The 24,674-nt window shown below is 52.2% G+C and overlaps 5 protein-coding genes across 5 annotated transcripts; 4 read left to right on the forward strand and 1 right to left on the reverse strand.

Moving 5' to 3' along the window:
- Positions 1–2,851: 2,851 nt before the first annotated feature.
- Positions 2,852–3,895, reverse strand: SPBR_07561 (uncharacterized protein; the record flags this gene model as incomplete). Its single annotated transcript, XM_040765815.1, has 1 exon — positions 2,852–3,895. The coding sequence occupies one exon, from the start codon at positions 3,893–3,895 to the stop codon at positions 2,852–2,854; it is 1,044 nt and encodes a 347-aa protein (XP_040616475.1).
- A 4,689-nt stretch (positions 3,896–8,584) lies between these two features.
- On the forward strand, positions 8,585–8,803 carry SPBR_08040 (uncharacterized protein; the record flags this gene model as incomplete). Its single annotated transcript, XM_040766289.1, has 1 exon — positions 8,585–8,803. One exon carries the CDS (start codon positions 8,585–8,587, stop codon positions 8,801–8,803), a length of 219 nt encoding a protein of 72 aa, XP_040616476.1.
- A 7,625-nt stretch (positions 8,804–16,428) lies between these two features.
- Positions 16,429–18,195, forward strand: SPBR_06993 (uncharacterized protein; the record flags this gene model as incomplete). Its single annotated transcript, XM_040765248.1, has 2 exons — positions 16,429–17,329; positions 17,504–18,195. 2 exons carry the CDS (start codon positions 16,429–16,431, stop codon positions 18,193–18,195), a joined length of 1,593 nt encoding a protein of 530 aa, XP_040616477.1.
- Positions 18,196–21,155: 2,960 nt separating this feature from the next.
- On the forward strand, positions 21,156–22,460 carry SPBR_07326 (uncharacterized protein; the record flags this gene model as incomplete). The annotated part of the gene is made up of 1 exon (XM_040765580.1): positions 21,156–22,460. One exon carries the CDS (start codon positions 21,156–21,158, stop codon positions 22,458–22,460), a length of 1,305 nt encoding a protein of 434 aa, XP_040616478.1.
- Positions 22,461–23,636: 1,176 nt separating this feature from the next.
- Positions 23,637–24,585, forward strand: SPBR_07638 (glutathione S-transferase; the record flags this gene model as incomplete). Its single annotated transcript, XM_040765892.1, has 4 exons — positions 23,637–23,957; positions 24,023–24,080; positions 24,142–24,261; positions 24,362–24,585. The coding sequence occupies 4 exons, from the start codon at positions 23,637–23,639 to the stop codon at positions 24,583–24,585; spliced, it is 723 nt and encodes a 240-aa protein (XP_040616479.1).
- Positions 24,586–24,674: the final 89 nt, after the last annotated feature.

Consider the following 24,674-nt stretch of genomic DNA (forward strand, 5'->3'; position numbering starts at 1 on the left):
GCGAAAAAGAGCCCGGGGAAATTGACAAAAAGGTTAGTTGCATTCCTTAGTTGGTTACGCGAAGATTCATGACAGCCCTCCTCGTTCTGGGCATGAGGCTTTCTTTCTCGAGTACTGGAATGGACGCGCACATGGGGTACACAGAGAGGGCGGAGAGATGGAACGCGGAAGAGAAAACAAGGGTGATGAGCGACGGCAGATCAGCGCAGCCGTTAAAGGGCAGTGATCCAGATCGATCCGAACCATCAGTTCGCGCAACGTCTATGCTCGTGCTCTTGTTATACTGTCCTCGTGCCTCTGCTTCCTTCCTTCTCCGTGACCGATTTGCACCGCTTTCCGACTAGGCCTGAACAAAACAACAGATGGAGGAAACGGGGTGAAACGAGGGAACAAGAGGCAATGGGAGCTATGGGAGGACAGCAGGTAACACATACCGGAGTGCTGCAGGGCATACTTGTTCTACTGTTGTGATCCAGAGTACATCGACAGCAAAAGAGCTACACAACAGAACGGGCCAAGTTGGTCAGAGCTGAGCCCGGGACTCTGAGCACATGGTAGCCAGTGACGTCGAGAAGTTGTAGTCTCCAAGAAACTGCCGCGAAAACTAATCTGCAGAAACCCGTGTGGAGGTGTTGGTGGAAAGATTGTATTTGGAGATGGTTGAGGCCAGAGTCGAGTTCGCGGGGACAGAAATGCGGATGGAGGAAGATGGGTAAATAATCGGCAGAGCGGGAGTCGAGCAAGAAGGAAACCGAAGATGATTGTCTGTAGGAGGTCGTCGAAGTCGATAACAGAGGCCGTATATCGTGTGCGGAAGTTTTTTATTCTTAAAAAAATGAAGGTTTGCTGACGCAGATGGCAGGGAAGGGACGATGGGATGAAAATGACGAAAGAGGTCACAGATGGGAAGAAAAGCTTCAATCCGGAAAGGCAGGCGTGTTGGAATCCTGTCAAATGTGGCGGCAAGAGCGACCGGCTAGCCTTACAAGGTAGCTTGTGCCCTCATTCTCTTCGTGATTGCTCGGTTGTCGTATTTCTCTCTCTATTTTGCAACAGGGACGAAAACAAAACAAAATCTACAAGAGACAAACAATGGAGTGTTGACTCGACAAGATACGGCCAATCTGGTAGGGGGCCCTCAGTCCTCGACAAGGTGAGTGTGCCAAAGGGGTGGTCCGGACCAATGACGTGCCGAGGAGCAGCCAGGAGTAAACATTGAGCGCTGGTGGCGTTTTCGGCATGGGCTGGCCCCTCCCAAGACAGAAGGTACGATGGAGCAGGTTTGTCGATGGCGCTAACGCAGCAGCTGCGACTCTGGAAATTGACCAAAGTACGGAATAAAACCAGAATATCAAACAGGCAGGAGCAAGGTCCTATTCATTTAGCAAAACAGTAATAATACGTCGTCATTATCCTGTAGCCGTAATATGGCCTGTCTTGCAAGAGTCAGCTGCGATCTTCAAGGCGCATTGGCATGTTCCACTCGGCTGTTGCGAAAGTAGTCTACTGCAGCATAATAAATACGAGGTTGCCATACATGCATTTCGGCGAGGGATACAACATACGTGCCCACTCTTTCGAGAGAGCTTTGGGTCTAGCTTCATGAGCCTCTCCGAAAGCCCGATCCTTTTACGACGTGCGCCAATACAGGAAGGCAAGGGGTGGGTCCAGCCCATAATACTACATGCAGGTGAGGAAAGATCGAAAGGGCCCCGCAGCTCAAGTGCGGCTGCCCAGCAACGGACAATTTTGACAGGCCTGAAACAGACCACTGTTGGGTGACAGGCTGAGAGGATGGTCGTTTGCGCTGATGAACATGTCCCGCCAAGTCGGAATCGAGTCCTGTCGAGGTCTGTCGTTGGCTGGAATCAGGCCAAGCCTTTTCGAATTACTTCTGCGCTTCCGCTTCAGCTGGTCATAGGCTACCCGCATCATCGGCCTTGATGCATTCCATTTCTCACTCGTGGACAGTACCATCGCAAGGCCACTCACTGTTTCAAGCGATGCTCCTTGTATATTTTGGAGTGGTCTGATCAGGCGCTTCAAGTGCCATGGAACGAATATATTAAGACGTCTTGGCCCGTGGCGAGCGACTGACATGGCAAACACGACAAAAATTAACTGTCCAAGCGGATAAGTCGGGAGTTGCCCTGTTTTCGACACACCCAGACACTGCCTGCAGCTCCCACATGATTTCCCGGTATTTGACGGGTGCCAATCTGTCCCCTGTCACTATCACATTGTGCACAAATATGTAGTCCCATAGTTATCCGCGTCATTGTGGATGTGCACAAAGCGATCGTCGATGGCCCGTTGTATCCTGATGAGATTCGGTGTGTGTAAGATATTCGATTATTACGATGTACTTCGTACAAGATCTAGATTTCGTCATGGCAAACCCGCGGGTATCACAGTAAGTTTTTAGTTTTTTTTTTAGAATTTAGAATTTAGAATTTAGAATTTAGAAAAATAGATTGAGAGACTGAAGTGTGCTAATATTTATTGTCTGCGCAAAGGGTATAAACGTACAATGGTATTACTCAAATGAACTATGAAGAAACGCAAGTGTGACGCAGTCCAAGGAACAGAAACCCAAAAGCTTATGACAAGGAACTGGAGCAGAAACAGCGAGGAAGAAAAATGAAGCCAAAATAGCAGCAAAATAAAACACGGTACCCTAGCCAGAGGAACCTCCAACACCGCCGGATGCAGATACAAGACAAACATGCCACAAGCTAAATGCGTGTAGAGCTTGGGTAACGAAAATAAAAGAACAAAAAAAAAAAAAAAAAAAAAAAAAAAAAAAACAAACGACGGTAGATAAAGGTCGGGCTTCTGGTGTGAAAGAGATTTAAGATCCTTGTGCAACCTCCTCGCCGGGCAGCACGAAACGAACCCGCTTCTTCAAGGGCGGCTTTGCAGCCTCTACGTGTAGATGTCTTTCAGAGGTGTGGCGGTCGTGATGAGGACGCCCTGGGCGGCCATGTGAGGCGGCGACACCAGACGATAGCTCCTCTGCCGTCTCTTCCTCAATGGAAAACACGTCTGGGCTCGGCACGCGCCAGGACCGCGGCGACCTGCGCCGAACAATCATGGCACCAGCGACAGTGAGGTGTGTTTGGGAGTTGTTGAGGCGGTGGTGTGTGTATAGGTCGTGGATGTCCGGTAGCGACCGCGGTTCGCCCGGTGACGATGATAAGGGTGGAGGCGACAGGGCGTGGCTCGAGGAGCGAGGAGACGTGCGGTCATTGGTCGGCGAGGACGACGAGCTGTGATGGGCTGAGTAGTCTCCGTCACCAAAGTGGATGTAGTGCTCCCCGTCTTCGTAGACAACGGCGGTGTCAATGTTATCAAACATTGAGGGATCGGCTCCAGTAAGGTTGGTGTTGCCGGATTGACGGCTGGGATGGCGAGCTGTCGCCGAGTACGGAGGCGTGGGCGGCCGCATGGCTGTGTGGGAAGTGCGCCCGCCGCTGCCAAGGGTCCCGCTCAGGGACGACGGGCTGACGCTGCGGATAATGGGCTGCGGGTGCGTGTCATCCTCGATGCCGGCATCAAACTCGAGGTCCATGCTGGTGCCGGCATAGAAACCGGTGTCGTCATCGCGCTCGTTGTCATAAAAAATGGAAGACGAATCTGAGTCGTCTACAAAGTAGCTTTCGCCGTCATCGTCGACGGAGAGCAGAGGTGTCGGGGTGAGAAAGTACACAAGCGGGTTGTCGTCGGTGAGCTGCATGTCATCGTTGTGGAGGTCGCCTCCGGTCTCCTCCTTAATCGTGGCGGTGTCGTCCCCTCTGCGGTCGCCAGTCGTCGCGGCTGGCTGTAGATGTATCTGCGCAGGCGGCCACGACTCGCGCCATCCATACGCGGCTGACGTGTGTGACGATGCAGGCATGTTTGTAAATATGACCAGGGTGTACTTGGATTTCTTTCGCTCTGTTTTTTTGTGCGAGTTTGGCCTCTTTATCGGGCCTGGCCGACGAAGTTTTGATGCCGGTACACTTATGTCTCTTACGACTCAGCGAGGCCGTTCACCATGGTGTGTATGGGAGGCAAGAAGACGGATAGGCAGGCAATGAGTTTGCACCGAACTAGACAGGCGGCCAAAAAAGAACAAAGCAGACAAAGACGATAAAGAAGACAAAGAAGACAAGAGATAGAAGCAGGGAAGGAATAAAAGTGCGAGAAAATTGGCCGTCTATATGAAGCGAGTGATGGGTATATCATGCGGGAGCGACAGTAAGGAGGGGGTAAGAAATATGAGATAGGAAGGAAACAATGTTTCGCCACAGCCTCGTATTGCCCGTCTCACGCAATATTGAAGAATCAAAGAGTTAGGAGGCTGTCCGTCGCTTGACGTTGTTTCGTCGGTTTTCAGACCTCAAATTTGAAATTCTGTTTTGTGCATCGCTCCTTGGTTGTCCCTTTGTCTGTCCTCTTTGTCAGATGAAGTTGTAGAAGGCTGTAACAAGAGACGGTCCAGTAAGCGTCGACGAGTGATATCGAAGGAGGTTGCGAGGCATATGCAGTGTAACCGAATGAAAAGGGAAGGACATCCGTCAACAGACGAGCTGTTGACTGAAAATGTGGAGGAGCCTCGTATATTTATATGTTTGCAGGTCTTGCCCTTGACATAAGAGGAGAGGAGTGACAGATGACGGAAGAAATCAGAAGAAGAAGGAAGAAGGTAGAAAGACGACGAGAGAAGAAAAATAGGATGAAGTGTAAGTGCAGGAAATGGGTGAATTGGACTAGAAGTAGGACGAGAGGATGTCGTGAATAACACAAAGAGAAGGGCCAGTAGAAAACAAACGACATCTAGGATCAAAAGACGGAGAACCAAAATACAGAAGAGGAGAAGATAAAAGGCTGGTGAAAATGGAAGTGGCAATGACCAGCCGGATCAGCAAAGCCATGAAAAGCCCGGTGGGGGACTCTTGTGTGGCCCAGTGCACACCATCACGACGATGCAAAGCGAGCGAGGAGGGGCAGGCGGCGGAGTGAGAGACAGAGGGGGCAAAGGGGCACACCTGCCCACCCTCATCTCGCTGCCTGTCCTTGATAGAGAGGAGAGGCGTGAAGATGTGGGCGCTGGATGGGCATTGGGAGCCTCATTATGGGCTAGGATGCAGACGAAGCCGGCACTATCAAGAGAGCCCAATGTGCCAATCGTAACCCCGACCAGTCAGAGTGGTCACCGGCCGTCGCAGAAAATGCAGATTAGAGTGGGAGTGTCTCACTTCTTTCCTTGCTGAAGAAGACCAGCCCATGCGCGACCGGCGTGCTGTCATTCGATCTGTCGTCCTCAGCTTGCCCCAGCTGGCCTAACACACCATCTAGGACTCTGTGGAAAATGGAATCTTGAGGATCCCTACGACTATTGGTGGCCCAAGATTCTTTGGAGTAAGATCCATGTAGGATGAGTGGGAGGTCGAGGGAGGCATCTCGTAAAGGGCGCCAAACAGCATGTGTGCCTGTGGCAGCGGCGCAGTCATTTAGTGCGCGAAACCCCGGGAGTCGCAAGGCCAAATAATAGTTGTTCGATTGCTCTAAAAGAGGAGAGAGTGTATCAAGACATCGAAAACTCGAAAAGTTCGAAAAGCCTCCTAAACGGCCAGAGAAGGTCGGCAAGAAGGCTACACATGCCAGATGGAAGGCGCCATGATGGGGTTGTCGTGCCTATCGACCGCGCCTTCCCTCCATCGCCTTGCACTGACGTATCGGGCTGCCCACTCATCTGCAGCCCTCTCCTTATCGTGGTTTTAGAGGGCCTTTTAGCGCACTGGCTCAGTACTAGCAGCCTCTTAGCGTGACCTTAGACCCGAGCGAGCCGCTGGAAGCACCCGTGACCACTACTGTCCGCTCCGGTTAGGGTCCACTAGGGCCTAAAACAGCTAGAAACCGCCTGTAAATAGCATGAAGACTACGACGACGAGGCTGTGACCGTAGTAGTCTACCAGCCCCTTAGCCCGTGTTTCTTACAGCGCTTTGAGTGATCTAATACCTGGTATTCTTGCCGACCTAATCTTACACCTTTTTCTTCGCAGCTTACGCCAGCCACAGCAAAACTCGTAAGCTGAGACACAGCACGACACCACCTTGGCACAGCGGCCACACCCCTTTTCCAGGAAATATTGAGAGTGCCTTTCCCCTTTAAGCTTCATCGGCGTTGGCGTTACCCTTTATTTCCACGTTAATGTTTGGCCATCTGACTGTTGTTGACGTTCTCTTCATCGTTGATTGTCTTGCTTCTGAGACACAGGTCGTTGCCCTGAGACCCAGAAACTGGATTCTGTTCTCGTAACCGTCTTTGTTTAACATCTTCTAGGCCGTTGTATTTTGTGCTTTCGAAGCCGAGTTTTATATCACGTTCGGTTGTCTTCACCCTCTCCCCTTTTCGTTAACTCGTGTTCACGTCTGCTCTCAAGCAGTCCGGGGTCTCCCACATTTCCACTTCGATCGTGCCAAGAGCCCTTAATGGAACACTGATGGCGTGGCGAGCATGGCGCGCCCGGCAACTTGAGTCAGTCGACTCACATGGTGGCCATCTCAGGCAATGTGCATGTGCAGGTTCTGAACGAGAATACTCCGTCAGCCGACTCCGACGACTCACAGAGATGTGCCTTGCATGATGCCATCATTACCAAAGGAGCCGGGTTCTGTATTACTATTATTATTATTAATAGTTTTTCGAATGCCGAAAAATGTGGGAAGTAGCCAGAATCTGGCGTGTCTGTTGATCATAGTCAAGGGAATCGACTGGTCGCCTCGTTCGGCTACCGCGGAACACGAATTTTTGTGAAAGATATGCACCGTATATTTGGAGAAGACCACGCGCGAACTGCAGTCTGAGAGTGGAGGTGTAACGAGACTGGTCGGCCAAAGAGGCTGCCGCTTTCAGCTCGTCCCCGAACCAGCCTCGCAAGGCAACCACTCTTAGCAAGTCTCTTGACAGCAGTTTTATTCGCGGCCTAAGGCAACATGAATTTAGCATTTTGCATCAAGTACAAAGAATATTAGTAATAAGAGTTTAAAATAGAGAATTGAAGAAGAGCGAAAAGGCACGGCATGGAAGCGGTAGCAAGGTATTGTCTCTTGTTAACTATCTTGCGGTAAGACAATGGCTGAGAACGTCTGACAAAGGCCAAGAGAAAATAAAGTAAACTGGGGGGGGGGGGGGGGGGATATAACATGAAGGATACTGTAAAACCGTCATTTATATACTGCTTGAAGTCGTCGTTCCAGTAAAATGAGAGAGAGAGAGAGAAGTATTGTCGGCACAAGCGATGCTATGCCTCGTGGATGCAGTATTGTCGATTGTCTGGTAATCCTGGGCTCAACGAGGAATGGCTAAGCTATGGAAAGTAGACGGCCAAGTCGACATTGAGGACCGTTTACCTGTGCATCATAGGATACACGCATCGCGACTTCTGTTTTGGGATTGAGACTGCCCATAATTTGAAGAAAGAGCAACTATTGCTCATGCCTAGCTGGGTCGAGGACCAAAGAGGAAAGAACTGAAGCGTGATGGCTACTTCCTCATTAACCATTACCCATCGCTTGACCATCAAGTGCTTTCCTTCCCTTCACCTTTCCGAGGACATCCAAACTTCAGAACAAATGAGCTCATTCGCATGCCTCATAAGTACCTTGCATCTACTACATGTCACGGCCACTACAACTACAAAACAACCTTTACTCCTCTTCTCCGCATACATCCGACTCAAGCAGTCGTGTCCTCTCTGTCTCGTTTCAGGCCTTTGCAGCAGATCTTCGGTCAAATCCACTCATACCGACGACGGCCACATTCGCCTCTATTCATCGTGCCTCAAGGTATCCCGACGACGTCGAGCCCTCATGAATGGAACGCTGCAACTGCGTCATCGCCCAGATACTTGGCCACGAGAGAAAATGACACGGCCTTTGTTTACAAGATATTCTGGAACGACGGCTATAAGACATCTTTTTGGTATCTTGGCCTAATGGACACCTGCCATACATGGAGCGGCATGGGGATGGAGCATGATCACGCCATCCAAAGAGGAGGTTATTCGCCTATCCTCTTCCGTTCGGACGTGTGTGCTCCAACAGTCTCATTGATAAAGCTTTCCTTTTTCGCAAGACACCTCGTTGCACTCGCCCAATTTCTGGGACATGAAATCGCGACGTTTGGCCTGTTCCGGCGTGCCCACGAGCCCACCTACATCGCCGTAGTGAATACATACCTGACGGTGCCTTGCTGTTCTTGGTGCTTATTGTCGTGCTGCTGCCCATCTTCTTGCCGCCACCGTTCTGAACGACTGCGGCCACCTGCCGCGTGGCCGCCTCCCAGTAAGACACATCGGCCTCCTCAACCTTGTACTGACCGAGGGGCTGGACCCCTTGTCTGAAAGTGCCCGACCGGGAAACTGCCTACGGTATAGACAGGGCCGTCCAACTATTCCGAACATACATCGCCGATATTGCACCCATGAGCGAGGCCCTTGCTCTGGGACACCGCTGATTTGTTCCTATCTGCCTACCAGGCAGCCTCGACTCCGACCACAACTGCATTGCCTACACAGAGTTTACCGCGCCCGGTACCATGACGGATTTAGGCACCGACCTGAAGCCAGAATACATGTACGGGAACCCCAACGTTACCTGCATGTCCTTTCGCCATATTCCACTCCGTCCTGTGTCCACAAACAATGGCACGACCAAGCTGGCCGCCAAGGCCAAACGCATGGACATCTCGGCAACAGATCTCGCTCGGCCTGTGGTCTGCCGGCGATCCGTCGGCGTCGTCGTCTTCGCCTCCTGACCCTTTTATACACTTTCGCCAACTTGTGTAGACTTGCCTTTTGCTGAGAGAGTAGATTAGCGGCAACTGTTAACGTACAGAGCTGGCCGGCACAGGTTTTTCTACAAGGGGTCTTCTTTTGCTGCCTTCTGACATGTCTCCTTATCCATCTAAACAGAGGACCTAGCTTGGTATACGAATATCGGATCAAGAACGTTAAAGAAAAGCAAAGCCAACAAAGTTTGTTTAGTGCGGTCGACAAGCTAATCTGTTGGCTGAGTTGTCCCAGCACGTGAGAGTCTGCAGAGCACCAATGGCGACAACTGTCGGAAAGGGGCGTCCATCATGTTCTCCGTCTTACTTGCAGCCGAACAAGAGTGCACCCGATCTGGCCTGGCCTGTCCTGGCCTTCCATTATGTCACGAGCATGGGCCAAGAGTGGACGGAGACTGGAGACGGAAACCCGAAGACTCGAGACAGATCCGTATTCTCAGTGGAAGCAAGCATAAAATTGCCAGTTTATCCGACGAGCTAGAATATTATTGGATAAAGGTAGAGGGCAAAGGGAAAGGAAAACGAATGTGGGAGGAGAGAGGGTGGAAGGAGAAAGTTAGAAAAGGCGGTGAGCACCTCGCTGCTCTAAGACGCGCAGCCTCCTCCTCCTCGGCGGGCAGGAAAAAGAAAAAGCAATCTATCCTGTACTCACTTTCGTGCACTAGCGCCGGTCTTTGAGTGGTGCCGGTGTCGTGATTGTAAAAGTAAGAAAGTGGTTGTGCTGGGCGATGCGTGGTGGAAGCCGAATGGCCTTGTTCTGGTCTTTGTACGTTGCGCTTGGTCTTCCATCCACATGGTCGACGAGTTTTGCGTAGATCGCCAGTCAATATTGCTCGATTCAACCTGGTGTGTTATCGTAGCTTTGGGGCCGACTTTGCCGTCTTGCCTCGAATTTTTTTATTTTTCCTTTCTTTGTAGTTATTTGCGTGCTTCTGTATAGAAGTTCAGTCGCAGGGGACAAGCTACCCCAAACCTCAAAGGACGCACATGGCCCCATTCTGACGTCTTTGCTCTGCTTTCTTGGCATGGATGAAGTACGAAGTGAAGAGAATCGCCACGCAATGCATTGTAACTGGCGTTCTGTTTCGAATGATCGTCATTTCTTTTATCTTCGTGTGCGTCTTTTTTCGTCGTTTTTTGTCGTTGATAACGTCGTCCGACTGTACTTGTATAGGTATTTTCCTTTAGATTCGTGCATATGATTGCGTTCAAATGACCTGTGCCTTGGAACAACTCGCAAACCTCATTTGCATCTGGTAGCCTTTTTTACTGTATTGCTCTGTTTTGACTTTGCGTCGTCGAACAGAATAGTCAGAAGATTTAGTCCCCGATGTTACCCTCTCGCCGACCTTCTCGTTTATCACGTTTGAACTTTAGTTGCCACCCATCCGTCTCAGCACCGGCGAAGCGAGATCGACCGTCTAGCTGGCCTCCGCAGTTATCCCGGTCTCTTTTGGCCCGTTGCCAACTTTGTCCTACTACGTACTATTATATTGTAGTATACGTTTTGACACAGCCCAGTGAGAATGGAGTTTTCTTTTACACTTGTTTGTTCACATCTCAAATTCGTTGTCTTTGTATATGTTTGTCCCTGTGCATGTCTTAAAACCTTGTGATACTTCGTCTCAAGTTCCTGATTGTTGCTGACGAGCATATCTATCCGCTACGTTTTGTTCTACTTTTTTTGTTGTTTGCCAAGGGTCCCCCTTTCCGTTTACAAGGACGCCGTTGAAATATACATTGCCACAGTTAGAGGTCATCGGGCACGATAGCCGGAGAACGGTGATGCGACGTCAAAGTTTATATGACTCAGAGAGAATGGCCGGGAGCAAAACTGGGGGGAAAAAAAAGCCGTGCAGAGACAGTTGTTGGTTCACGTTGCCTAAGTTGAGAGCGACAAGAGGCTGTTTCTTGGAAATAAGACCTGATGTTTGGGCGGATCGGCGATTTTGTTTCGCGTTTGTTTACATTCGTCTCTTGCTTTCGCCACTTCCGCCTTTTCTTTGCTTCTTTTCTTGAGTATGGGTGAAGAAAACCGCTACGACGCACAATCATCTCCGCTCCCCCTTCATCTACACATATGATGCAGCCGGCAATTTACTGCCTTATGCTTTTTATGCAGGCCATGCTTTGCCCCAGCCTAGCAAATGGGTATGCATCCGGTTACTGTACATGTACACAAGAATCCTTCCATACCACCTTACGCCCACTTTTTCGTGCTGACGCCCTCGAGGCCGTCCAATTTTGAGAGTGGTGGTTGGCGAATGAGCGATGCATTAAGAAAAACAGTCATTTGTAGCAAGCAGTTTCCAATCGCAACGCGTTGTTTTGCTTGCGTGTTTGGGGTTGTTAAGTTTTGGTGTGTTTACTGTTATTGTTTTGCCCTGCAACTCTGTGTGGCTGGCTCTGCGTCTTTTTTTGTGTTTGTCTTCTATTCTTGTCTTTTTATATACATATAGTTTTATTCCTCAGTGCATCTTTCCATGCATTGTGGCGACTGTGAGCTGCAGATTCGATGCAGAAAACATATCCCGTGAACAGGGCATGTGCAAAGGCCTTTTCTACGTCTCATGGCACCTGTCGAGCCATAGATCACGCCAGATGCGTCTGGGGGAACACAAACACGATGGGCATTGACAAGAGAATGACACAACAGCGAAGCGAAGGTTTTCTTGTGAGAAAACGAGGATATTGTGTGACGCTTCGTGGATTGGCGGATAACCGGGTGTTGGGGCAAAGATGATAAGGTTAAGACGGTTGACCACCACCCGGAGGCGAACCCGTGTTGTTGATAACAAGTTCAGACAACGATAACTTACCACCGTTACCGAACTTGTAGGAAGCATGGAAACAGATTTTCGTTATTAAATCGCCGTGAGACGCAAAAGCAGACGACCGAAAATGGATGACAAGGCGACAGGCGACACCGAAAAGAAAACACGATGGAGGGTATATCAGCACGTCATAAGATGCCCAGTTAGATTTGTGCCGCGGGACAGGACCAATGAGGAAAACGCAGGCCAGTCGAAACACGGGAAACGGCGAAACGATGGTAACTCTGAGCGGGACAAACAAGGAGCCAAGTCGATGCTTTCTTTTAGCTTGGGAAACTTTCTGTGTCCCCGCTCGTTGTCCCGATCCTTACCACCCTGCATTCATTGCCGCAACGCACAACTGAAGCCTTTTGTGCTTGTTGCGTGGTGTCGGACTACGAGAACGGGCCACACGTTCACTCTCCCATCCGCCTGTTTCACAGAAATGGATAGAACAGAACACAGGATCACAGGATATAGGGCAAATAATAGGCGTGTTGTTTGAATGGATACAGCACACCGGCCGGTAGGGCATGTGCGTCTGTCACTGTACGATGCGTCCTCTGTGTAATGCGGTTGATGGTAATGAGATAGCGACAGAGAAGAGTATACGATATCTTGTCGATCCCGCATGATACCGCTGTGTTTGTTGTCGTTGTCATGCTGTTCGTTGAGGGGGGGGGGGGGGTGCGAACAGTTCGACGTGTGCTGGAAAAGACTCATCGCTGCCTGGCAGATCGTTGGCGCGATTAGAATTCCTTTGACTTCTGTAGCCGAGATGTATCTGCGCAGGTAGAGGCAGAGCGCCCCGTGACATGCTGGACGATATTGCCTTGCGTCTAGCTGTCTGAAACGGACCCTTCGTCGTGCCATCTGGGGTCAGTTGGCCCGTCATCCAAGAACGAAAAGGCGCACAGACAACCGACAGACGAGTGGCGCGGCGACGACCTGCAGCTGAGTGCAAAACCAAAACGCACCTGGTAAATAACTGGGCAAGGTCGAAAGAGGCGCAAACGAGCAATACGGCCACTTGGGGCGACCGCCTTCCCAACAGAATGACCGATTGGAATTTTGTCACCCTTTCCGAGGACTGCAATCCGTGCCTTCCATATTCGTGACTGCCTGCTCCGTTGCCCCACCCCCCACATTCGGCGTTGAGGCCGGTCCCGTGAGCCGGCCGCTGTTGCCTATCCACCACAAGGCAAAGTCATCCGGCCCGGCATTGGTGTGAATGGATCCTTTGCACTACATATTCAGCTTTCAACGTCCAACTTATCGAAGTATCTCTCGACATCTGTGTACCCACTGGTGCTCTGGGCGTTATGGGCATTCTGCATTATGGCTCCTTCAGCATTGGTAATACAGGATGATTAACAGCGTATTTGGAAGACTGTCGTCAGCGCGTCGTCGATGGTGCAGGATGTCCGTGCATAAACATTGTTTGCAGTCACTCACTTGCTACGACTTTGATGCAGGACAACAAACGAGGGCACGATTGCTAAGAAAATCAGCAGATAGCCTCAACGGCCAGTCAACGTGTCGAGAAAACGGACGGCTAATCCTATTGGGCGGGAAGAAAAAGAAACAGAGAGAATCCAAAAACCTGCTGCCAGCGGCACAGTGGATCTCTTCTTGGCCCTCGTCGCTTTTATGACGATGTTGAGCCTCCAGTCCCACTTTTTCGTGTCTTCAGATGCTTCCAGTTGCTCGCACAGCACAGCCCAACCTCCGCCAGTTCGCCCTGCTTGTATCGCTGGCTCTGTGTGACTTTGAGGCTCGTTTGGCGGACGCTTGAGTGCCAGAGTGCTTGCAGGGACTGCATCTAGCGGAGCACTGTGCAGCAGGGGGTGCTGAGCGTGCATCAAAAGCGCGCAGCTCCGCATGCACCATGCAGTCGCCTTGCCCTGCCTCACTGCCTCATTCTAACTCGTCCTGGCCGCCGTGCTGAGGCAGTGTCCTGCGAGTGGTTGGCTTTTTTTGTGTTCGTTGTCTAATCGATGCCAATTGGCAGCACCGTGTTCTCGTCATCCACTACGACCAGCAGCTCTGGAAAACGGACCTCGATCTGCCAAGTGGCTGCTGGCTCTTCTGACCTAATGCCCAATGCTGCCGTACAAAACGGGGCGACGGAGAGAGTATCCGGCAGTCCCATCTTGCCCGTTTTGAGATCGTACATCGTATAGAATCGGTCGTCCGTCTTCTGGGTCCTTCTCACTCCGTTCACCCACTTGCTCGCCCGTATCTCGAAACCCGGTTGACCTCGCGCCAGCCGCATTCCAAGGCCAAGTACCGTTATGCTACGACCTTCTGCACTTGTCGGTAGTCCCTTGCAGCCGGATGGCATGTGCAAACTGCAGAAGCAATTCCGTACTCACAACATGGAGGCGGCAGGATGTGCTTCTGTTTTTGGTCAGCATTTGGCCGGAGGTCTTTTGACTTGGCACCGCGTGTTGTTATCGAGCCCGGATGCACAAAAAAAAGAAGAAGAAAAAAATGAACCACCACTTGCCAAGTGGTGTGTGCACTCGCGCAGTAGCGTCCATTTGGAGCTCCTTTCTGCCTGTTCTGAGTCCAACCAAACACCCCTCGCTGTGAATATTGAGCTCACTCCGTACGTCGTGTCCCGCTAAAAAGGTTAGCGCAGCAACATCCCGTGTCTCGCGCCGGCACAGTCTCCTCCTCTTTGCGTCGACTGTCACCACCTTGCCAACGCTCCCCCTCATTCGCCCTTCCTGTCTCTCCTCCCCACACACGCCCCTGCCCATTCCAGCCGGCTTTGGGTTGTGCTCTTTCTTACACAGTAGTTACGATGTAGGCAGCCCAAATGCCAACCCACCAGGACAAGCCAGGACGGGACGTCTTCGCCACCACGGCCGTTGCCATTCGCTCGCTCCCGCGTCTTGCCCTCAGACGTGGCCCTGTCTGTCCCTCTCCGTTCTTGTCGATACCACTGATAACAAGCCAGAACGGAGGGTCAGAAACGGCTTGGCGTCGTTCGTACAGCGGTTCAGCACCTTCCGGTTTAATTGAAATTGTGAGGGTCGGTCGGCCCTGCCATCTTGCTCTCCTCTGTGTGTAATTACGAGAACGGAAGGAACGATCACAACCACCACACATGCAATTGACACCCCTGTCTTCCTGTTCGTGCCTTCTCGTCCTCTCGCAGTGTCTCCACCCATTTGCGCCTTACTTATGGAATTGCAGTGTTTCGCTGCGAAGAAGACAGCGACATAATCACAAGAAGACAGCGGCATAATCACACCTCATTTCCCCACAGCATATGTCCTCACGCTCTTTCTCGAGTTAGACAGGCTGACCCCTAATTCATGAAAAAACACAAGTCCGTTGGGTTTGGACGAAGCCATACCGTCATCCTCGTCCATTCCATCGTCTTTACAAGCAATTCGGCCTATTCATATCTGGCAAATGGACCATGTGTCTGGCACTCTACGGCATACAGCCATTCTTTCCTAGTCTCAAGGTCTCATAACTTCATATCCTCGCAGTCGCATAGCCTCATGTTCCCACAAATCTACACAACACCACGTCTCCTGCCGCTCTCCGTTTATAAAGTGGGTACCCTATTTCTTGCACACCCCCTCCTTCCTCGTCGGCCGTCCCCCCCTCGCACCCCTTCCGAAAAGGCGACAATGGAAAGAAGGGAGAGTAGCGTAAAGACAAACCTCATACCTTCCTCATGAGACAGCAAACACAAACAGAAACGGCAACCACCACCGCGGCCATAAGAAACGCCATCTTGTCCCTGTGGCTGCCACAGTGATTTGTGACTCTACATAAACAAATTGACATTCCCAGAACGCAACCGACCACCGACTTTCGTTCTTGTTTCCTGCACTCTACACTCTCTTGCGTCGGTTTTTTCTTTTTTCCTCGTTCTCTTCATTTCTGACTCATGTGTGGCTGTTCGTTTGCCAGAATCCGTCAACCTACCACCGTCGTCCACATATTCGCTGCTGGGTCGTCACGAGGAAGAAGGACGAGGTCCGAACGAATAACGGACCTCGAACGAAACGGATACAGCGAATAGGCCCCTGCTCGCCCACAAGTGACCTGGCTTGCCAGGAAACCCCATACTCCATCCTGCCCATACCCAAACAAAAATCCATAAAACCACCCGATCCCCACTCAACTTTTTTGGCTCGTCTCTTCCCGACTGGCGAAACCCTGCAAACATCACCCTACCATCCAAGCTGCCCAAGGCATCCGGGAGAGAACTGGTTCTCCTTCGTGGCTGTTCTTCTCCTGCTCTCGACGAACGAGATCGAGATCCTTCTTCTCACGACTGCCTATTGAGCACCACGTCCGATCCACGCGCCCCTGCTTCACTCGCTGCCTGTGAAGCTGCCGACGTCCGCGCCCAACACACTCCATCCATCTAATCAAGGTCACACAATCTCAAGCGGGGATAGACACCTACGACTGGGAGACGAAAAGCGACCGTCGCTGCCTCACGGGCTGCACGCGCGCCCCGATACTTCCTTTCTCCTCGTGTCCTCTTTCCTTCATTCTTTATCCTTTTTTTCTTCCTTGTCCTCGTTTCTCTCTTTTCCCTTTTCATCCCCCCAACGCCCTCGGTTTTTCTCGTGTTGTTCTTTGCCCTGTTCCCCTGCCCATCTTCATCGCGCCTTACCGCTCTCCGTTGTCTCTGCTCCGCACTGCCCACTCGCCCACTCGCCCACTCGCCCACTCTTGACCTCGACGACTCAACTTTTCACAAAACGCTCAGTGCTCTTTTGATACGAGTGTAGCACCTCCACGATGTCTGTCAAGAGTTCAAAATCGTCAAAGGTTGCCTACATGCAGGAGGAGGACGACCTGGGAAATGTCCATGGAGATGTCACATACGCCGCATCAGCTGCGCCCAGTCCCTCCAAAGAACGCATGAACATCAGTAGAAAAAAGTCCCGCCGCGACGTGTCCCCATCGGCCGCCAACCACTTCACGGACTCCGACTCGACTGCCCATCCGAGGCGTCGCGAGTCAAGATCTAGCAAGTCCTCAAGACCACGCGGCGACAGAGACAGGTCCGTCCCGCCCGAGAAACAAGCCCTCACCCGCCCGGCAACGCGGCATTCGAAGAGCTCCCCGGTCATCGAGACCGCATCTCAACGCCGCCGATCGCGCGACAACCCAGAAGCGGTGTACTATGGGGCCGATCCTGCCTCCATCGCATCCGCCCAGGCTCGCCCGCGGTCAAAGACGGCTGCGCCGCGGCCTAATTCCGCCTACCACGCGTCCTCTCGCCCTCCTCTCTCGAACTCGCGATACCACTCGCTGCATCCGTCACAACCGCCACAACCGTCCGGCATGCTGCCCCCATCCGCTTTTATGACCCCGCCGCCACCACCGCAGCAGTGGCAGCCACATCCCCTGCCCCCGCACGGCTACGGCATGATGCCACCACCCCAGCCACCAATGCACCCGCTTGGGCCGCCTGGGCCGCCTGGGCCAGCGTTCCACCACGAGACTTTCTCACCTCCGGCACCTCCTAGCAATGGCGGCATGCGGGGACTTCAACAGCGCTTTGCTCACGGTCGCCCACAGACATCAATGGGACACCGCCCGCCGCCGACTGTCGAGTATGGCAATCCAGACGGATTCGAGCCAGAATCTGACTTGAGCCGCGATATGCGTCGCCTTTCCATGAGCCACGGCCTAGGTATGGAGGATGAACGCTCACGCCCTCCGTCGATGCGTCCCATGTCTGCTCGGCCGATGCTGTCCTCGCCCTTTGCACCTCCCATGCTTCCTCCTTCCGGACCCATCTCGATCCGAGGACAACCTTTCCAACCTTTGAGTGATGAGCCATTTGAACCCCTCGAACCCCTTGAAGGCTCTCACCTTGAGTATGGCATGATGCATATACCGCGGACGCGCCGCGAAAGCATCGATCCTTACCAGTTGGAACCGCGACATTATGTAACCGAGGTAGCGGGCACAATGGGCAGTCGTCGGAACTCATACTACGGGGAGCAGCCCATTTTGCCTGGCAATGCGTTGGATGAGAAGCTTCGGTTTGCCAGCTCATACCAGGATAAAACGACCGGTATGGCGACGGCAGGCATGCGCCTCACAGAAGAAATGCTGTACGAAGCTAGCCGGCGCGGCGGTCCCAAGAGCCGGTCAACCCGCAGCTCTGGCAGCCGCGACGAAAGCGACTGGCGGCAGTCAGCCACGACGAGAACAACGCGGTCCAGCAATGAAGAAGACCTGACCATCCGGGTCAGGGGCAATGCTGTCTTCAAGTATGGCGAAACAGAAATGCATTGCCAGGACGGCACCGAGATCAACATCCGTGGCCCACCACTAGGTAGACGGATCGGTAGCAGCGACAAGGCCAGCTTCGCGGAAATAGATGACCGCAGAGGGCGCCATGACTACCCTGCTCTGCGCAGCCGTGCGGCCTCCCAGTCTAGGTCCGTCTATGCACCGACAGCTGCACCATATGAGTACAACTACGACGGGGCCCTGGACTACACAGGTGCTCCCTTTGATCCACTTCCAGCACCCGGGTCCTGGATATGATAAAAAAGAATGAAAACGTCAACTATAAAGTACGACCAAAAGAAAATGACAAGAGGTCCAAAGATTGAGGCCGCCTCGCTAAACGCAAGATGACGTACTTCTTCTTTTTCTTCTTTTCTTTTTCTTTTCCTCTTTTCTTCCTTTAATTGTTCGAAACGACGATACGATATGTTCTGATTTTTTTTCTATTTCTTTTTATTTGACCTGCGGCCAGTATTTCTACTTTTTTTTTTTTTTTTTTTTTCTTTTCCTTATGAGGCATACTTGCAAAATGCCTTTTATTAGCGAAAGCAAGCGAGCGAGCGTTTCTATGTTTTGCTGCTTTATTCTCTTTGCCCTTTCTTTCACGTCTCTTGCACAGTTGCCAATGGACTTGTCGTCCTGTCGTCCTGGGGACGCAACATGATGTCCTTTTCGGGTACGATTTACGACTTTTTTCAGCTAATCTTGTCACAATTTGCCCACCCTTTTCTACGATGGGCCCTGGCCACCCCCAGATTATCAAATTGTCTTTTGTCTTCAAGCTTGTGTCATTACTATACATACGTGCTCTACCGACTGATGTCGACCGGCCCGTTTGTTTCCACGGCGGCATTCGTACTGGATTAAAAAGTTTTTGATACCCTCTTTGTCATGAAGGCCATATATTACCCCAACACAGTTTGTTTTAAAACACAGATTATTTGAACGAAAATGGGAATATATCACTTTAGTTTCTGGACTCTCTAAACGATCAATACAATGTCTTGTTTCCTTCTTAGCCCTTGTGTTTTTTGTTTTAGCAATCCCGACTTTGCCAGGCTTTCAAGCCAAAGTCACATTTAACATGCCGACAGCGCATAATGACATGCCTAAAGTATGATTCGCAACCGCCAACAACAAAAACAGACGTCCCTTTCCCATCATCGACGCGATCCTTTATCGAATCATGGAACAATGGAACAGAACTCTAAATCAACCTGTTCGGATTGACTAGGCCGGCCTTGGGGATGAATAGGGGAGTCCGCATCATTTCACACGGCATTGACAACGAACTGTCTTCGACGGCGATCCCCCCTCCTTCTACGGTTATACTAGAGGTCACATATACGTCTATTCGTGGTAGATTTGCGCTCCGCCAATAGGGCCTATCCCTCTTAGTTTGTTTTCTCCGGCTGGCACATTTGCCCGTCTGGATACCCCAACATGTCCGGCCAACTGTAAATATGAGCGATGATGGAATGCTGGCTCCGCACTGCTTCCTACTTTGGACCTTATGTTCAAATTTCACGTCGCCGGGGATGTTCCTTCGCCCTACGAACACGCCAACCGTACCACATGCTAAATATAGGGGCTTCATATGTTCCTTTGCATAAAAAAGGAGGGTCGAAGCAGGTCCGTACGCCTTCCTTCCAATACCTGCACTTCTACAGCTTCATCCTAGCGCTTGGTGAAGCATGAATTGTTCCTAAGCCCGTCCAATTGGCACCGATGTAGCTGGACAGGGAAGCTCGCCTTCTTATCCCCCTTTCTTCGGCAATGGACGTTGGTCGTGAGACACATTGCATGGACGTTTCCCCCGTTGGCCTTGTGTTGATCATGCTAATGCCACGCCCCCTCAACTCCTGTTCGTGGGGAGACAAAACGGAGCAATCGAGTGGCTTGTTCATAGTCAGTGGGCAATCAAAGTCCAGAACGGAGCGATCATGGGCGACGCGTTTCTTTCCCACCATGCAAGGCACATGGCACATGCCCATGAGAAATGCTGGGACATTGTGTGATCAAGGCGCTGTAACATCAGCATTGGTAGAAACACGCCAGCAACCAGGCCAGCGGCAGCAAGCAACGTTGATATGAGGCAGACATGGCGTTAGCAACGTCCTATTGGTGTTCTGTCCCATTGTTTGAGTATCCTCAATCTCCTCACAAAGGCTGTGGAGAAATCGCAGCGTCTCCGCAGTTGATACGGAGGTGAAACGTCGTCTGGGTGACAGAGATACGGAGATAGGGGCCGCAATGTGGGTGTCGGCGCTTAGTAGCAGGCGGCGGTCGTTCAATAACTTTTGGGCGTTTTTCGTCAGATTTTGATTGTAATCTTACAACTCAACCTGCATGCATTCAAGAATCACTGGAATAAGAGAGACTGGCAACGGACGCTCCTTGAACTTGGGACGGCAAGTGCACGCGAGTTGTGTACTCATGCTCTGCCTGTGGCTGAGATATGTGTGGCGGACGAAAAGTGGGTCACGTGTGTAAGACGTGTGGTTGCTGGGATACCGTCTATTTACATCCCAAGATTCACCAATTCGTGAGGCACACTCCGCATATGCCGATGAATGTCTTTTACAAGGTATTCCGACTTAAATGTTGCGATAACATCTGTATGAAGTAAAACGTTGCACATTAATTAACATTCTTTTTGTTCGCAATGTCTTTTTATTTTATTTTTTTATTTTTCTGTGAATTCTTTGCTCAAGAACGTGGCGTCGCCATAATTTCTCGTTTTGGAAAGCATCGCGTCATTGGCGCCTGCCACTTTAAATGGGACAGCCCCTCGCACCTGCCCCAGCACTGCCCAATCTCGCCTTCCGGTTTCTAGGGGAACCAAACAAAGATAGGCCTACCACCCAATTCCGTCCCTCCTCCCATTATCTCTTTGCATTCAGCGCAGATCTTGATCCTCTCTCCATTCCACAAAGTCGACATTCAATTCGAATCTGTGTCGCGACACGTCTCCATCTATCAATCGACTCTACATCCCAACTCATTGCCAGTGAACGGAACCCTGACAACGGTTCGTTCTTTGCTCGTGGCTACGGCCGTTTGTTTCGCATCGCCCCTGTCGGCTGGCATTCAATCTGCTTTACAATCCCTCACAATCCAGCGCAAATCGAGGCCTCACTTTACGTACCTTTTGACCGGCTGCCTTGCCGGTCCATTCCAGCCAGAAACCAAAGAAACGAACAAAAAACACCCGCCCAATGGCGCCCACCGTTTTCCGCGGCCTAGTGTCGAGGCTCTCGACGTCGCGGAATGCGGTGAGCTCGACAAAGGTGTTTGACCACGGCCCGCTGGCGGCTCGGGCGATTCTCTTGGCTCGTGATGCAGCGACTACGACACCCGACCCACACGTGGGCGTAACTGCGCCGCAATCGATCAACAACAATGCTATCTTTGCGCTCTTTGGCATTCTAGGAGCCGCCATCTGCGTGGCCATGATTTGGTTCTTCTTCTGGGCTAAGAACGGCGGCTTCCACTTTACCAACAACGACTGGGAGGATTACAAGACGACGGTGCTGCGCCGTCGGGGGCCCAACGGAACGATCCTGTCAAACGCCACACCCAGCACCGACCTGGGTGGCGGCAGCATCTACAAGGATGTCGACGACAACTCGACTGAAGATGCTTCCACGGTGATCACCGGCGTGACCGGCATAACGGAGTCGACTGCGATGTCAGGTATCACGGCCGGCGTCAGTGACATTATGGGCCGCGAGAAGCGCCGCAAGAAGAAGGAGCATCGTGACCGCGAAAAGGAACGGCGCCGCGAGGAAAAACACAACGAGAAACTCCGCAAGAAGAACGACGGCAAGTCGCGGTCCAGCCGCAAGGTCAACGAGGACGGTGTGGTCGACGAGATGGCCGAGGCCAACGCCCAGGCCCACCTGCGCGACTACCGTCACGAGAAGGTTGCCCGCGTGGGCGGCATCAACAAGGCCAGTGACAGCTCGCAGTGGGACGGCTCCAACCCGAGTGCGTCGTCGGCCGCGACCGAGAGCACGGTGACGTCGGAGCTCATTTCGAACCGCGAACACACGCCGACCAACACGCCAACCAAGAAGGGCATCCGCAAGGTGTACAGCACAGCTGACCGCAATGCTGCCCGTGAGCAGGAGCGTGTCCGCGCGGAGGGCCGGCGCCTACAAGAGCGGGGCCAGCGCGCCTCTCACTCATACGCGGCGTCTGCCGCGGCGAGCAGCAACCGTCGCGACTTTAGCTGGCAGTACGGCGAGGATGCAAGCACACCGCTGCGCCAGATTGACGAGGGCGAGGGCACACAGGCCGGCGGCGACGGCCGGTCGCAAGTTCCCGGTGCGTGGACGGATGCTGGCCAGTCGGAGAGCGACCTAGGCACCAAATCGTACCGCCACGTCATTCCCGGCCTGTCGGCACCCAGTGCGTACTCGGGCAGCTCGAGCGTTGTTTCCGAGACACAGGACTTTGCCTATGCCGAGGAGAAGAGAAAGCGTCGCCAAGAGCGCAACGGGGGCTACCGCCGCGGTTGAGTGGTGCTCGCTTTCGCCGTCTGCCCTTGATTCGTCATGGCCTCGACCAATCCTATCTTCTTTGATCTGAACTCTGCGTTTGTCCCTCAGTTTCTCCCCGGCTTAGCAATTCTGGCGTTGTATGTTTTGTTACTTGTGTCTCCTTTTTTTCCCCTTTGCATTTGAGTCTCCTCGTGGTTTGAATCAGTCGGAGGGTATGAACGGCCAGGGACCATGGGCGCCAACATTATGTGCTACATCTATGAAGCTTGCATTTTTGTTCTTTTTTACCTTTTGCTTGTTTTGTGTCGCTACTTTCACCCCATCTTCCTAGTATGTAGACCACACAAAGATAGTTACGAAATACGACCGGTTATAAGTAGCCGAAGCACACCATGAACCTGATGCATAGCCGAGCGCATTGGATTTCCAATGCGCTGTGCTGCCCGTGTTTATAGCGCTGTTTTAGCGCTATGAGATTCCACATCATATGCCGAAAACGGCGCTGTCGTAAAGTCCGCTCTAGTGTGGGCACGTTGTGCGGAGTATTTTCGGACGCGTTGTCATGCAGGCCCTCCAGCGAAGTCAACGCCGGCTGGCTCGTTGATGCCATAGTGATGTATCCCGACACATAATTGCGCTCTGTCCCAAGTGGGAATGCAGGCTTAAACGGCCGAGAGCAGCTACTTGTATGTATCTTGCGGGGAAACTGCAATGAACCAGCTCGGCCAGACGCTGATTAGCCAGTTCACAAGGTAACTGTGCAAATCCGTACGACATACGGGAGTTTCCAACAGTCCGATGCCTAAGTAATCTTGAGCACACAGCACCTGGGCGGCCGATTGTTGGGTTCTGGCGCTTTAGTGTTGTACATAGCAAGCCTGTACCAGGTTCGTCTGCAAGAACCCCGCCGGTACACCTTCCGTGATTTCTAAGCCATGGTAGTTGAACTGATGCCCGCTTCAAAAAACGAGGAGATGCCGTCAACAGCACAAAAGGAGCTCATGACAAGGTATTTATAAGACGGCGGTCAATATCAAGGAAACAAGAATAGTCGTGCATCGCCCAATGACAGACAGACTGAACCACATAGCATCGCACCTTGCATCGCAACAAGCACAAGCATCACAATCAAAATCAGAATCGCCAGCTCCCCAACTGCAGAAGCCAAAGATCAGAACGGCAATACGCAACACAATGGCCACTCCCACCGACATCCACCTCTACACGTCTCAGACGCCCAATGGCATCAAGATCTCGCTTCTTCTTGAGGAACTGGGCCTGCAATACAAGGTCACCGCGATCGAACTCACCAAGAACGTGCAGAAGGAGCCCTGGTACCTCGAGATCAACCCCAACGGCCGCATTCCGGCGCTCACGGACACGCATACCGATGGCAAGCCCATCCGCTTGTTTGAGAGCGGCTCCATCCTGCTTTACTTGACGGATCGCTACGACACGGAGCACAAGTTGTCGTACCCCTTCGGCACGCGCGAGTACTACGAAGTCAACAACTGGGTATGCTCTGTCTCCGTACACACCTGGTTCAGCTTGCACGCCTCGCAGTCGCTAACAAGTTGTAGCTCTTCTTCCAGATGGCCGGAGTGGGTCCGATGCAGGGCCAGGCCAACCACTTTTTACGTGAGTCGCTAGCTACGTTCACCAGGAACGTCGCGTCGCTGGATTGCTAACAGAAGCACAGGCTACGCTCCCGAGAGAATCGAATACGGTGTCAAGCGGTACGGCAACGAGACCGGCCGCCTCTACCACGTCCTCGACGACCATCTAGCCAAGTCCACGTCCGGCTTCCTTGTTGGCGACCGTCTAACCATTGCCGACATTGCTACCTGGCCTTGAATTGCCTCGCATCGTAGGTTTCCGTCTTGGCCGTATTGTTTGACCTGCCAACAAAACACTCACAGACAACATAGGCTGGGCTGGCCAGACCCTCGACGACACTCCCCACCTCAAGGCCTGGTTCGACAAGATCCTCGCCCGTCCCGGTGTCGAAAAGGGCCGCAACATCCCGTCGCGCCACACGGCCCTCGACAATCTCTCGGCGGCCGACCTCGAGAAGCGCGCCGCGTCGGGTCGCGCCTGGGTGCAGCAGGGCATGGCCGACGATGCAGAGAAACTGAAGAAATAGAGAAAAACAAAACGGTACGGTAAGGCGGCAGGTCAGCCTTGCACTAAGGGCGGAACATGGTCAGATTGTCGACGACCAATGTGTATTGT

The sequence above is a fragment of the Sporothrix brasiliensis genome, assembly GCF_000820605.1.
Source record: "Sporothrix brasiliensis 5110 chromosome Unknown Cont20, whole genome shotgun sequence".
NCBI classification, from domain to species: domain Eukaryota; kingdom Fungi; phylum Ascomycota; class Sordariomycetes; order Ophiostomatales; family Ophiostomataceae; genus Sporothrix; species Sporothrix brasiliensis.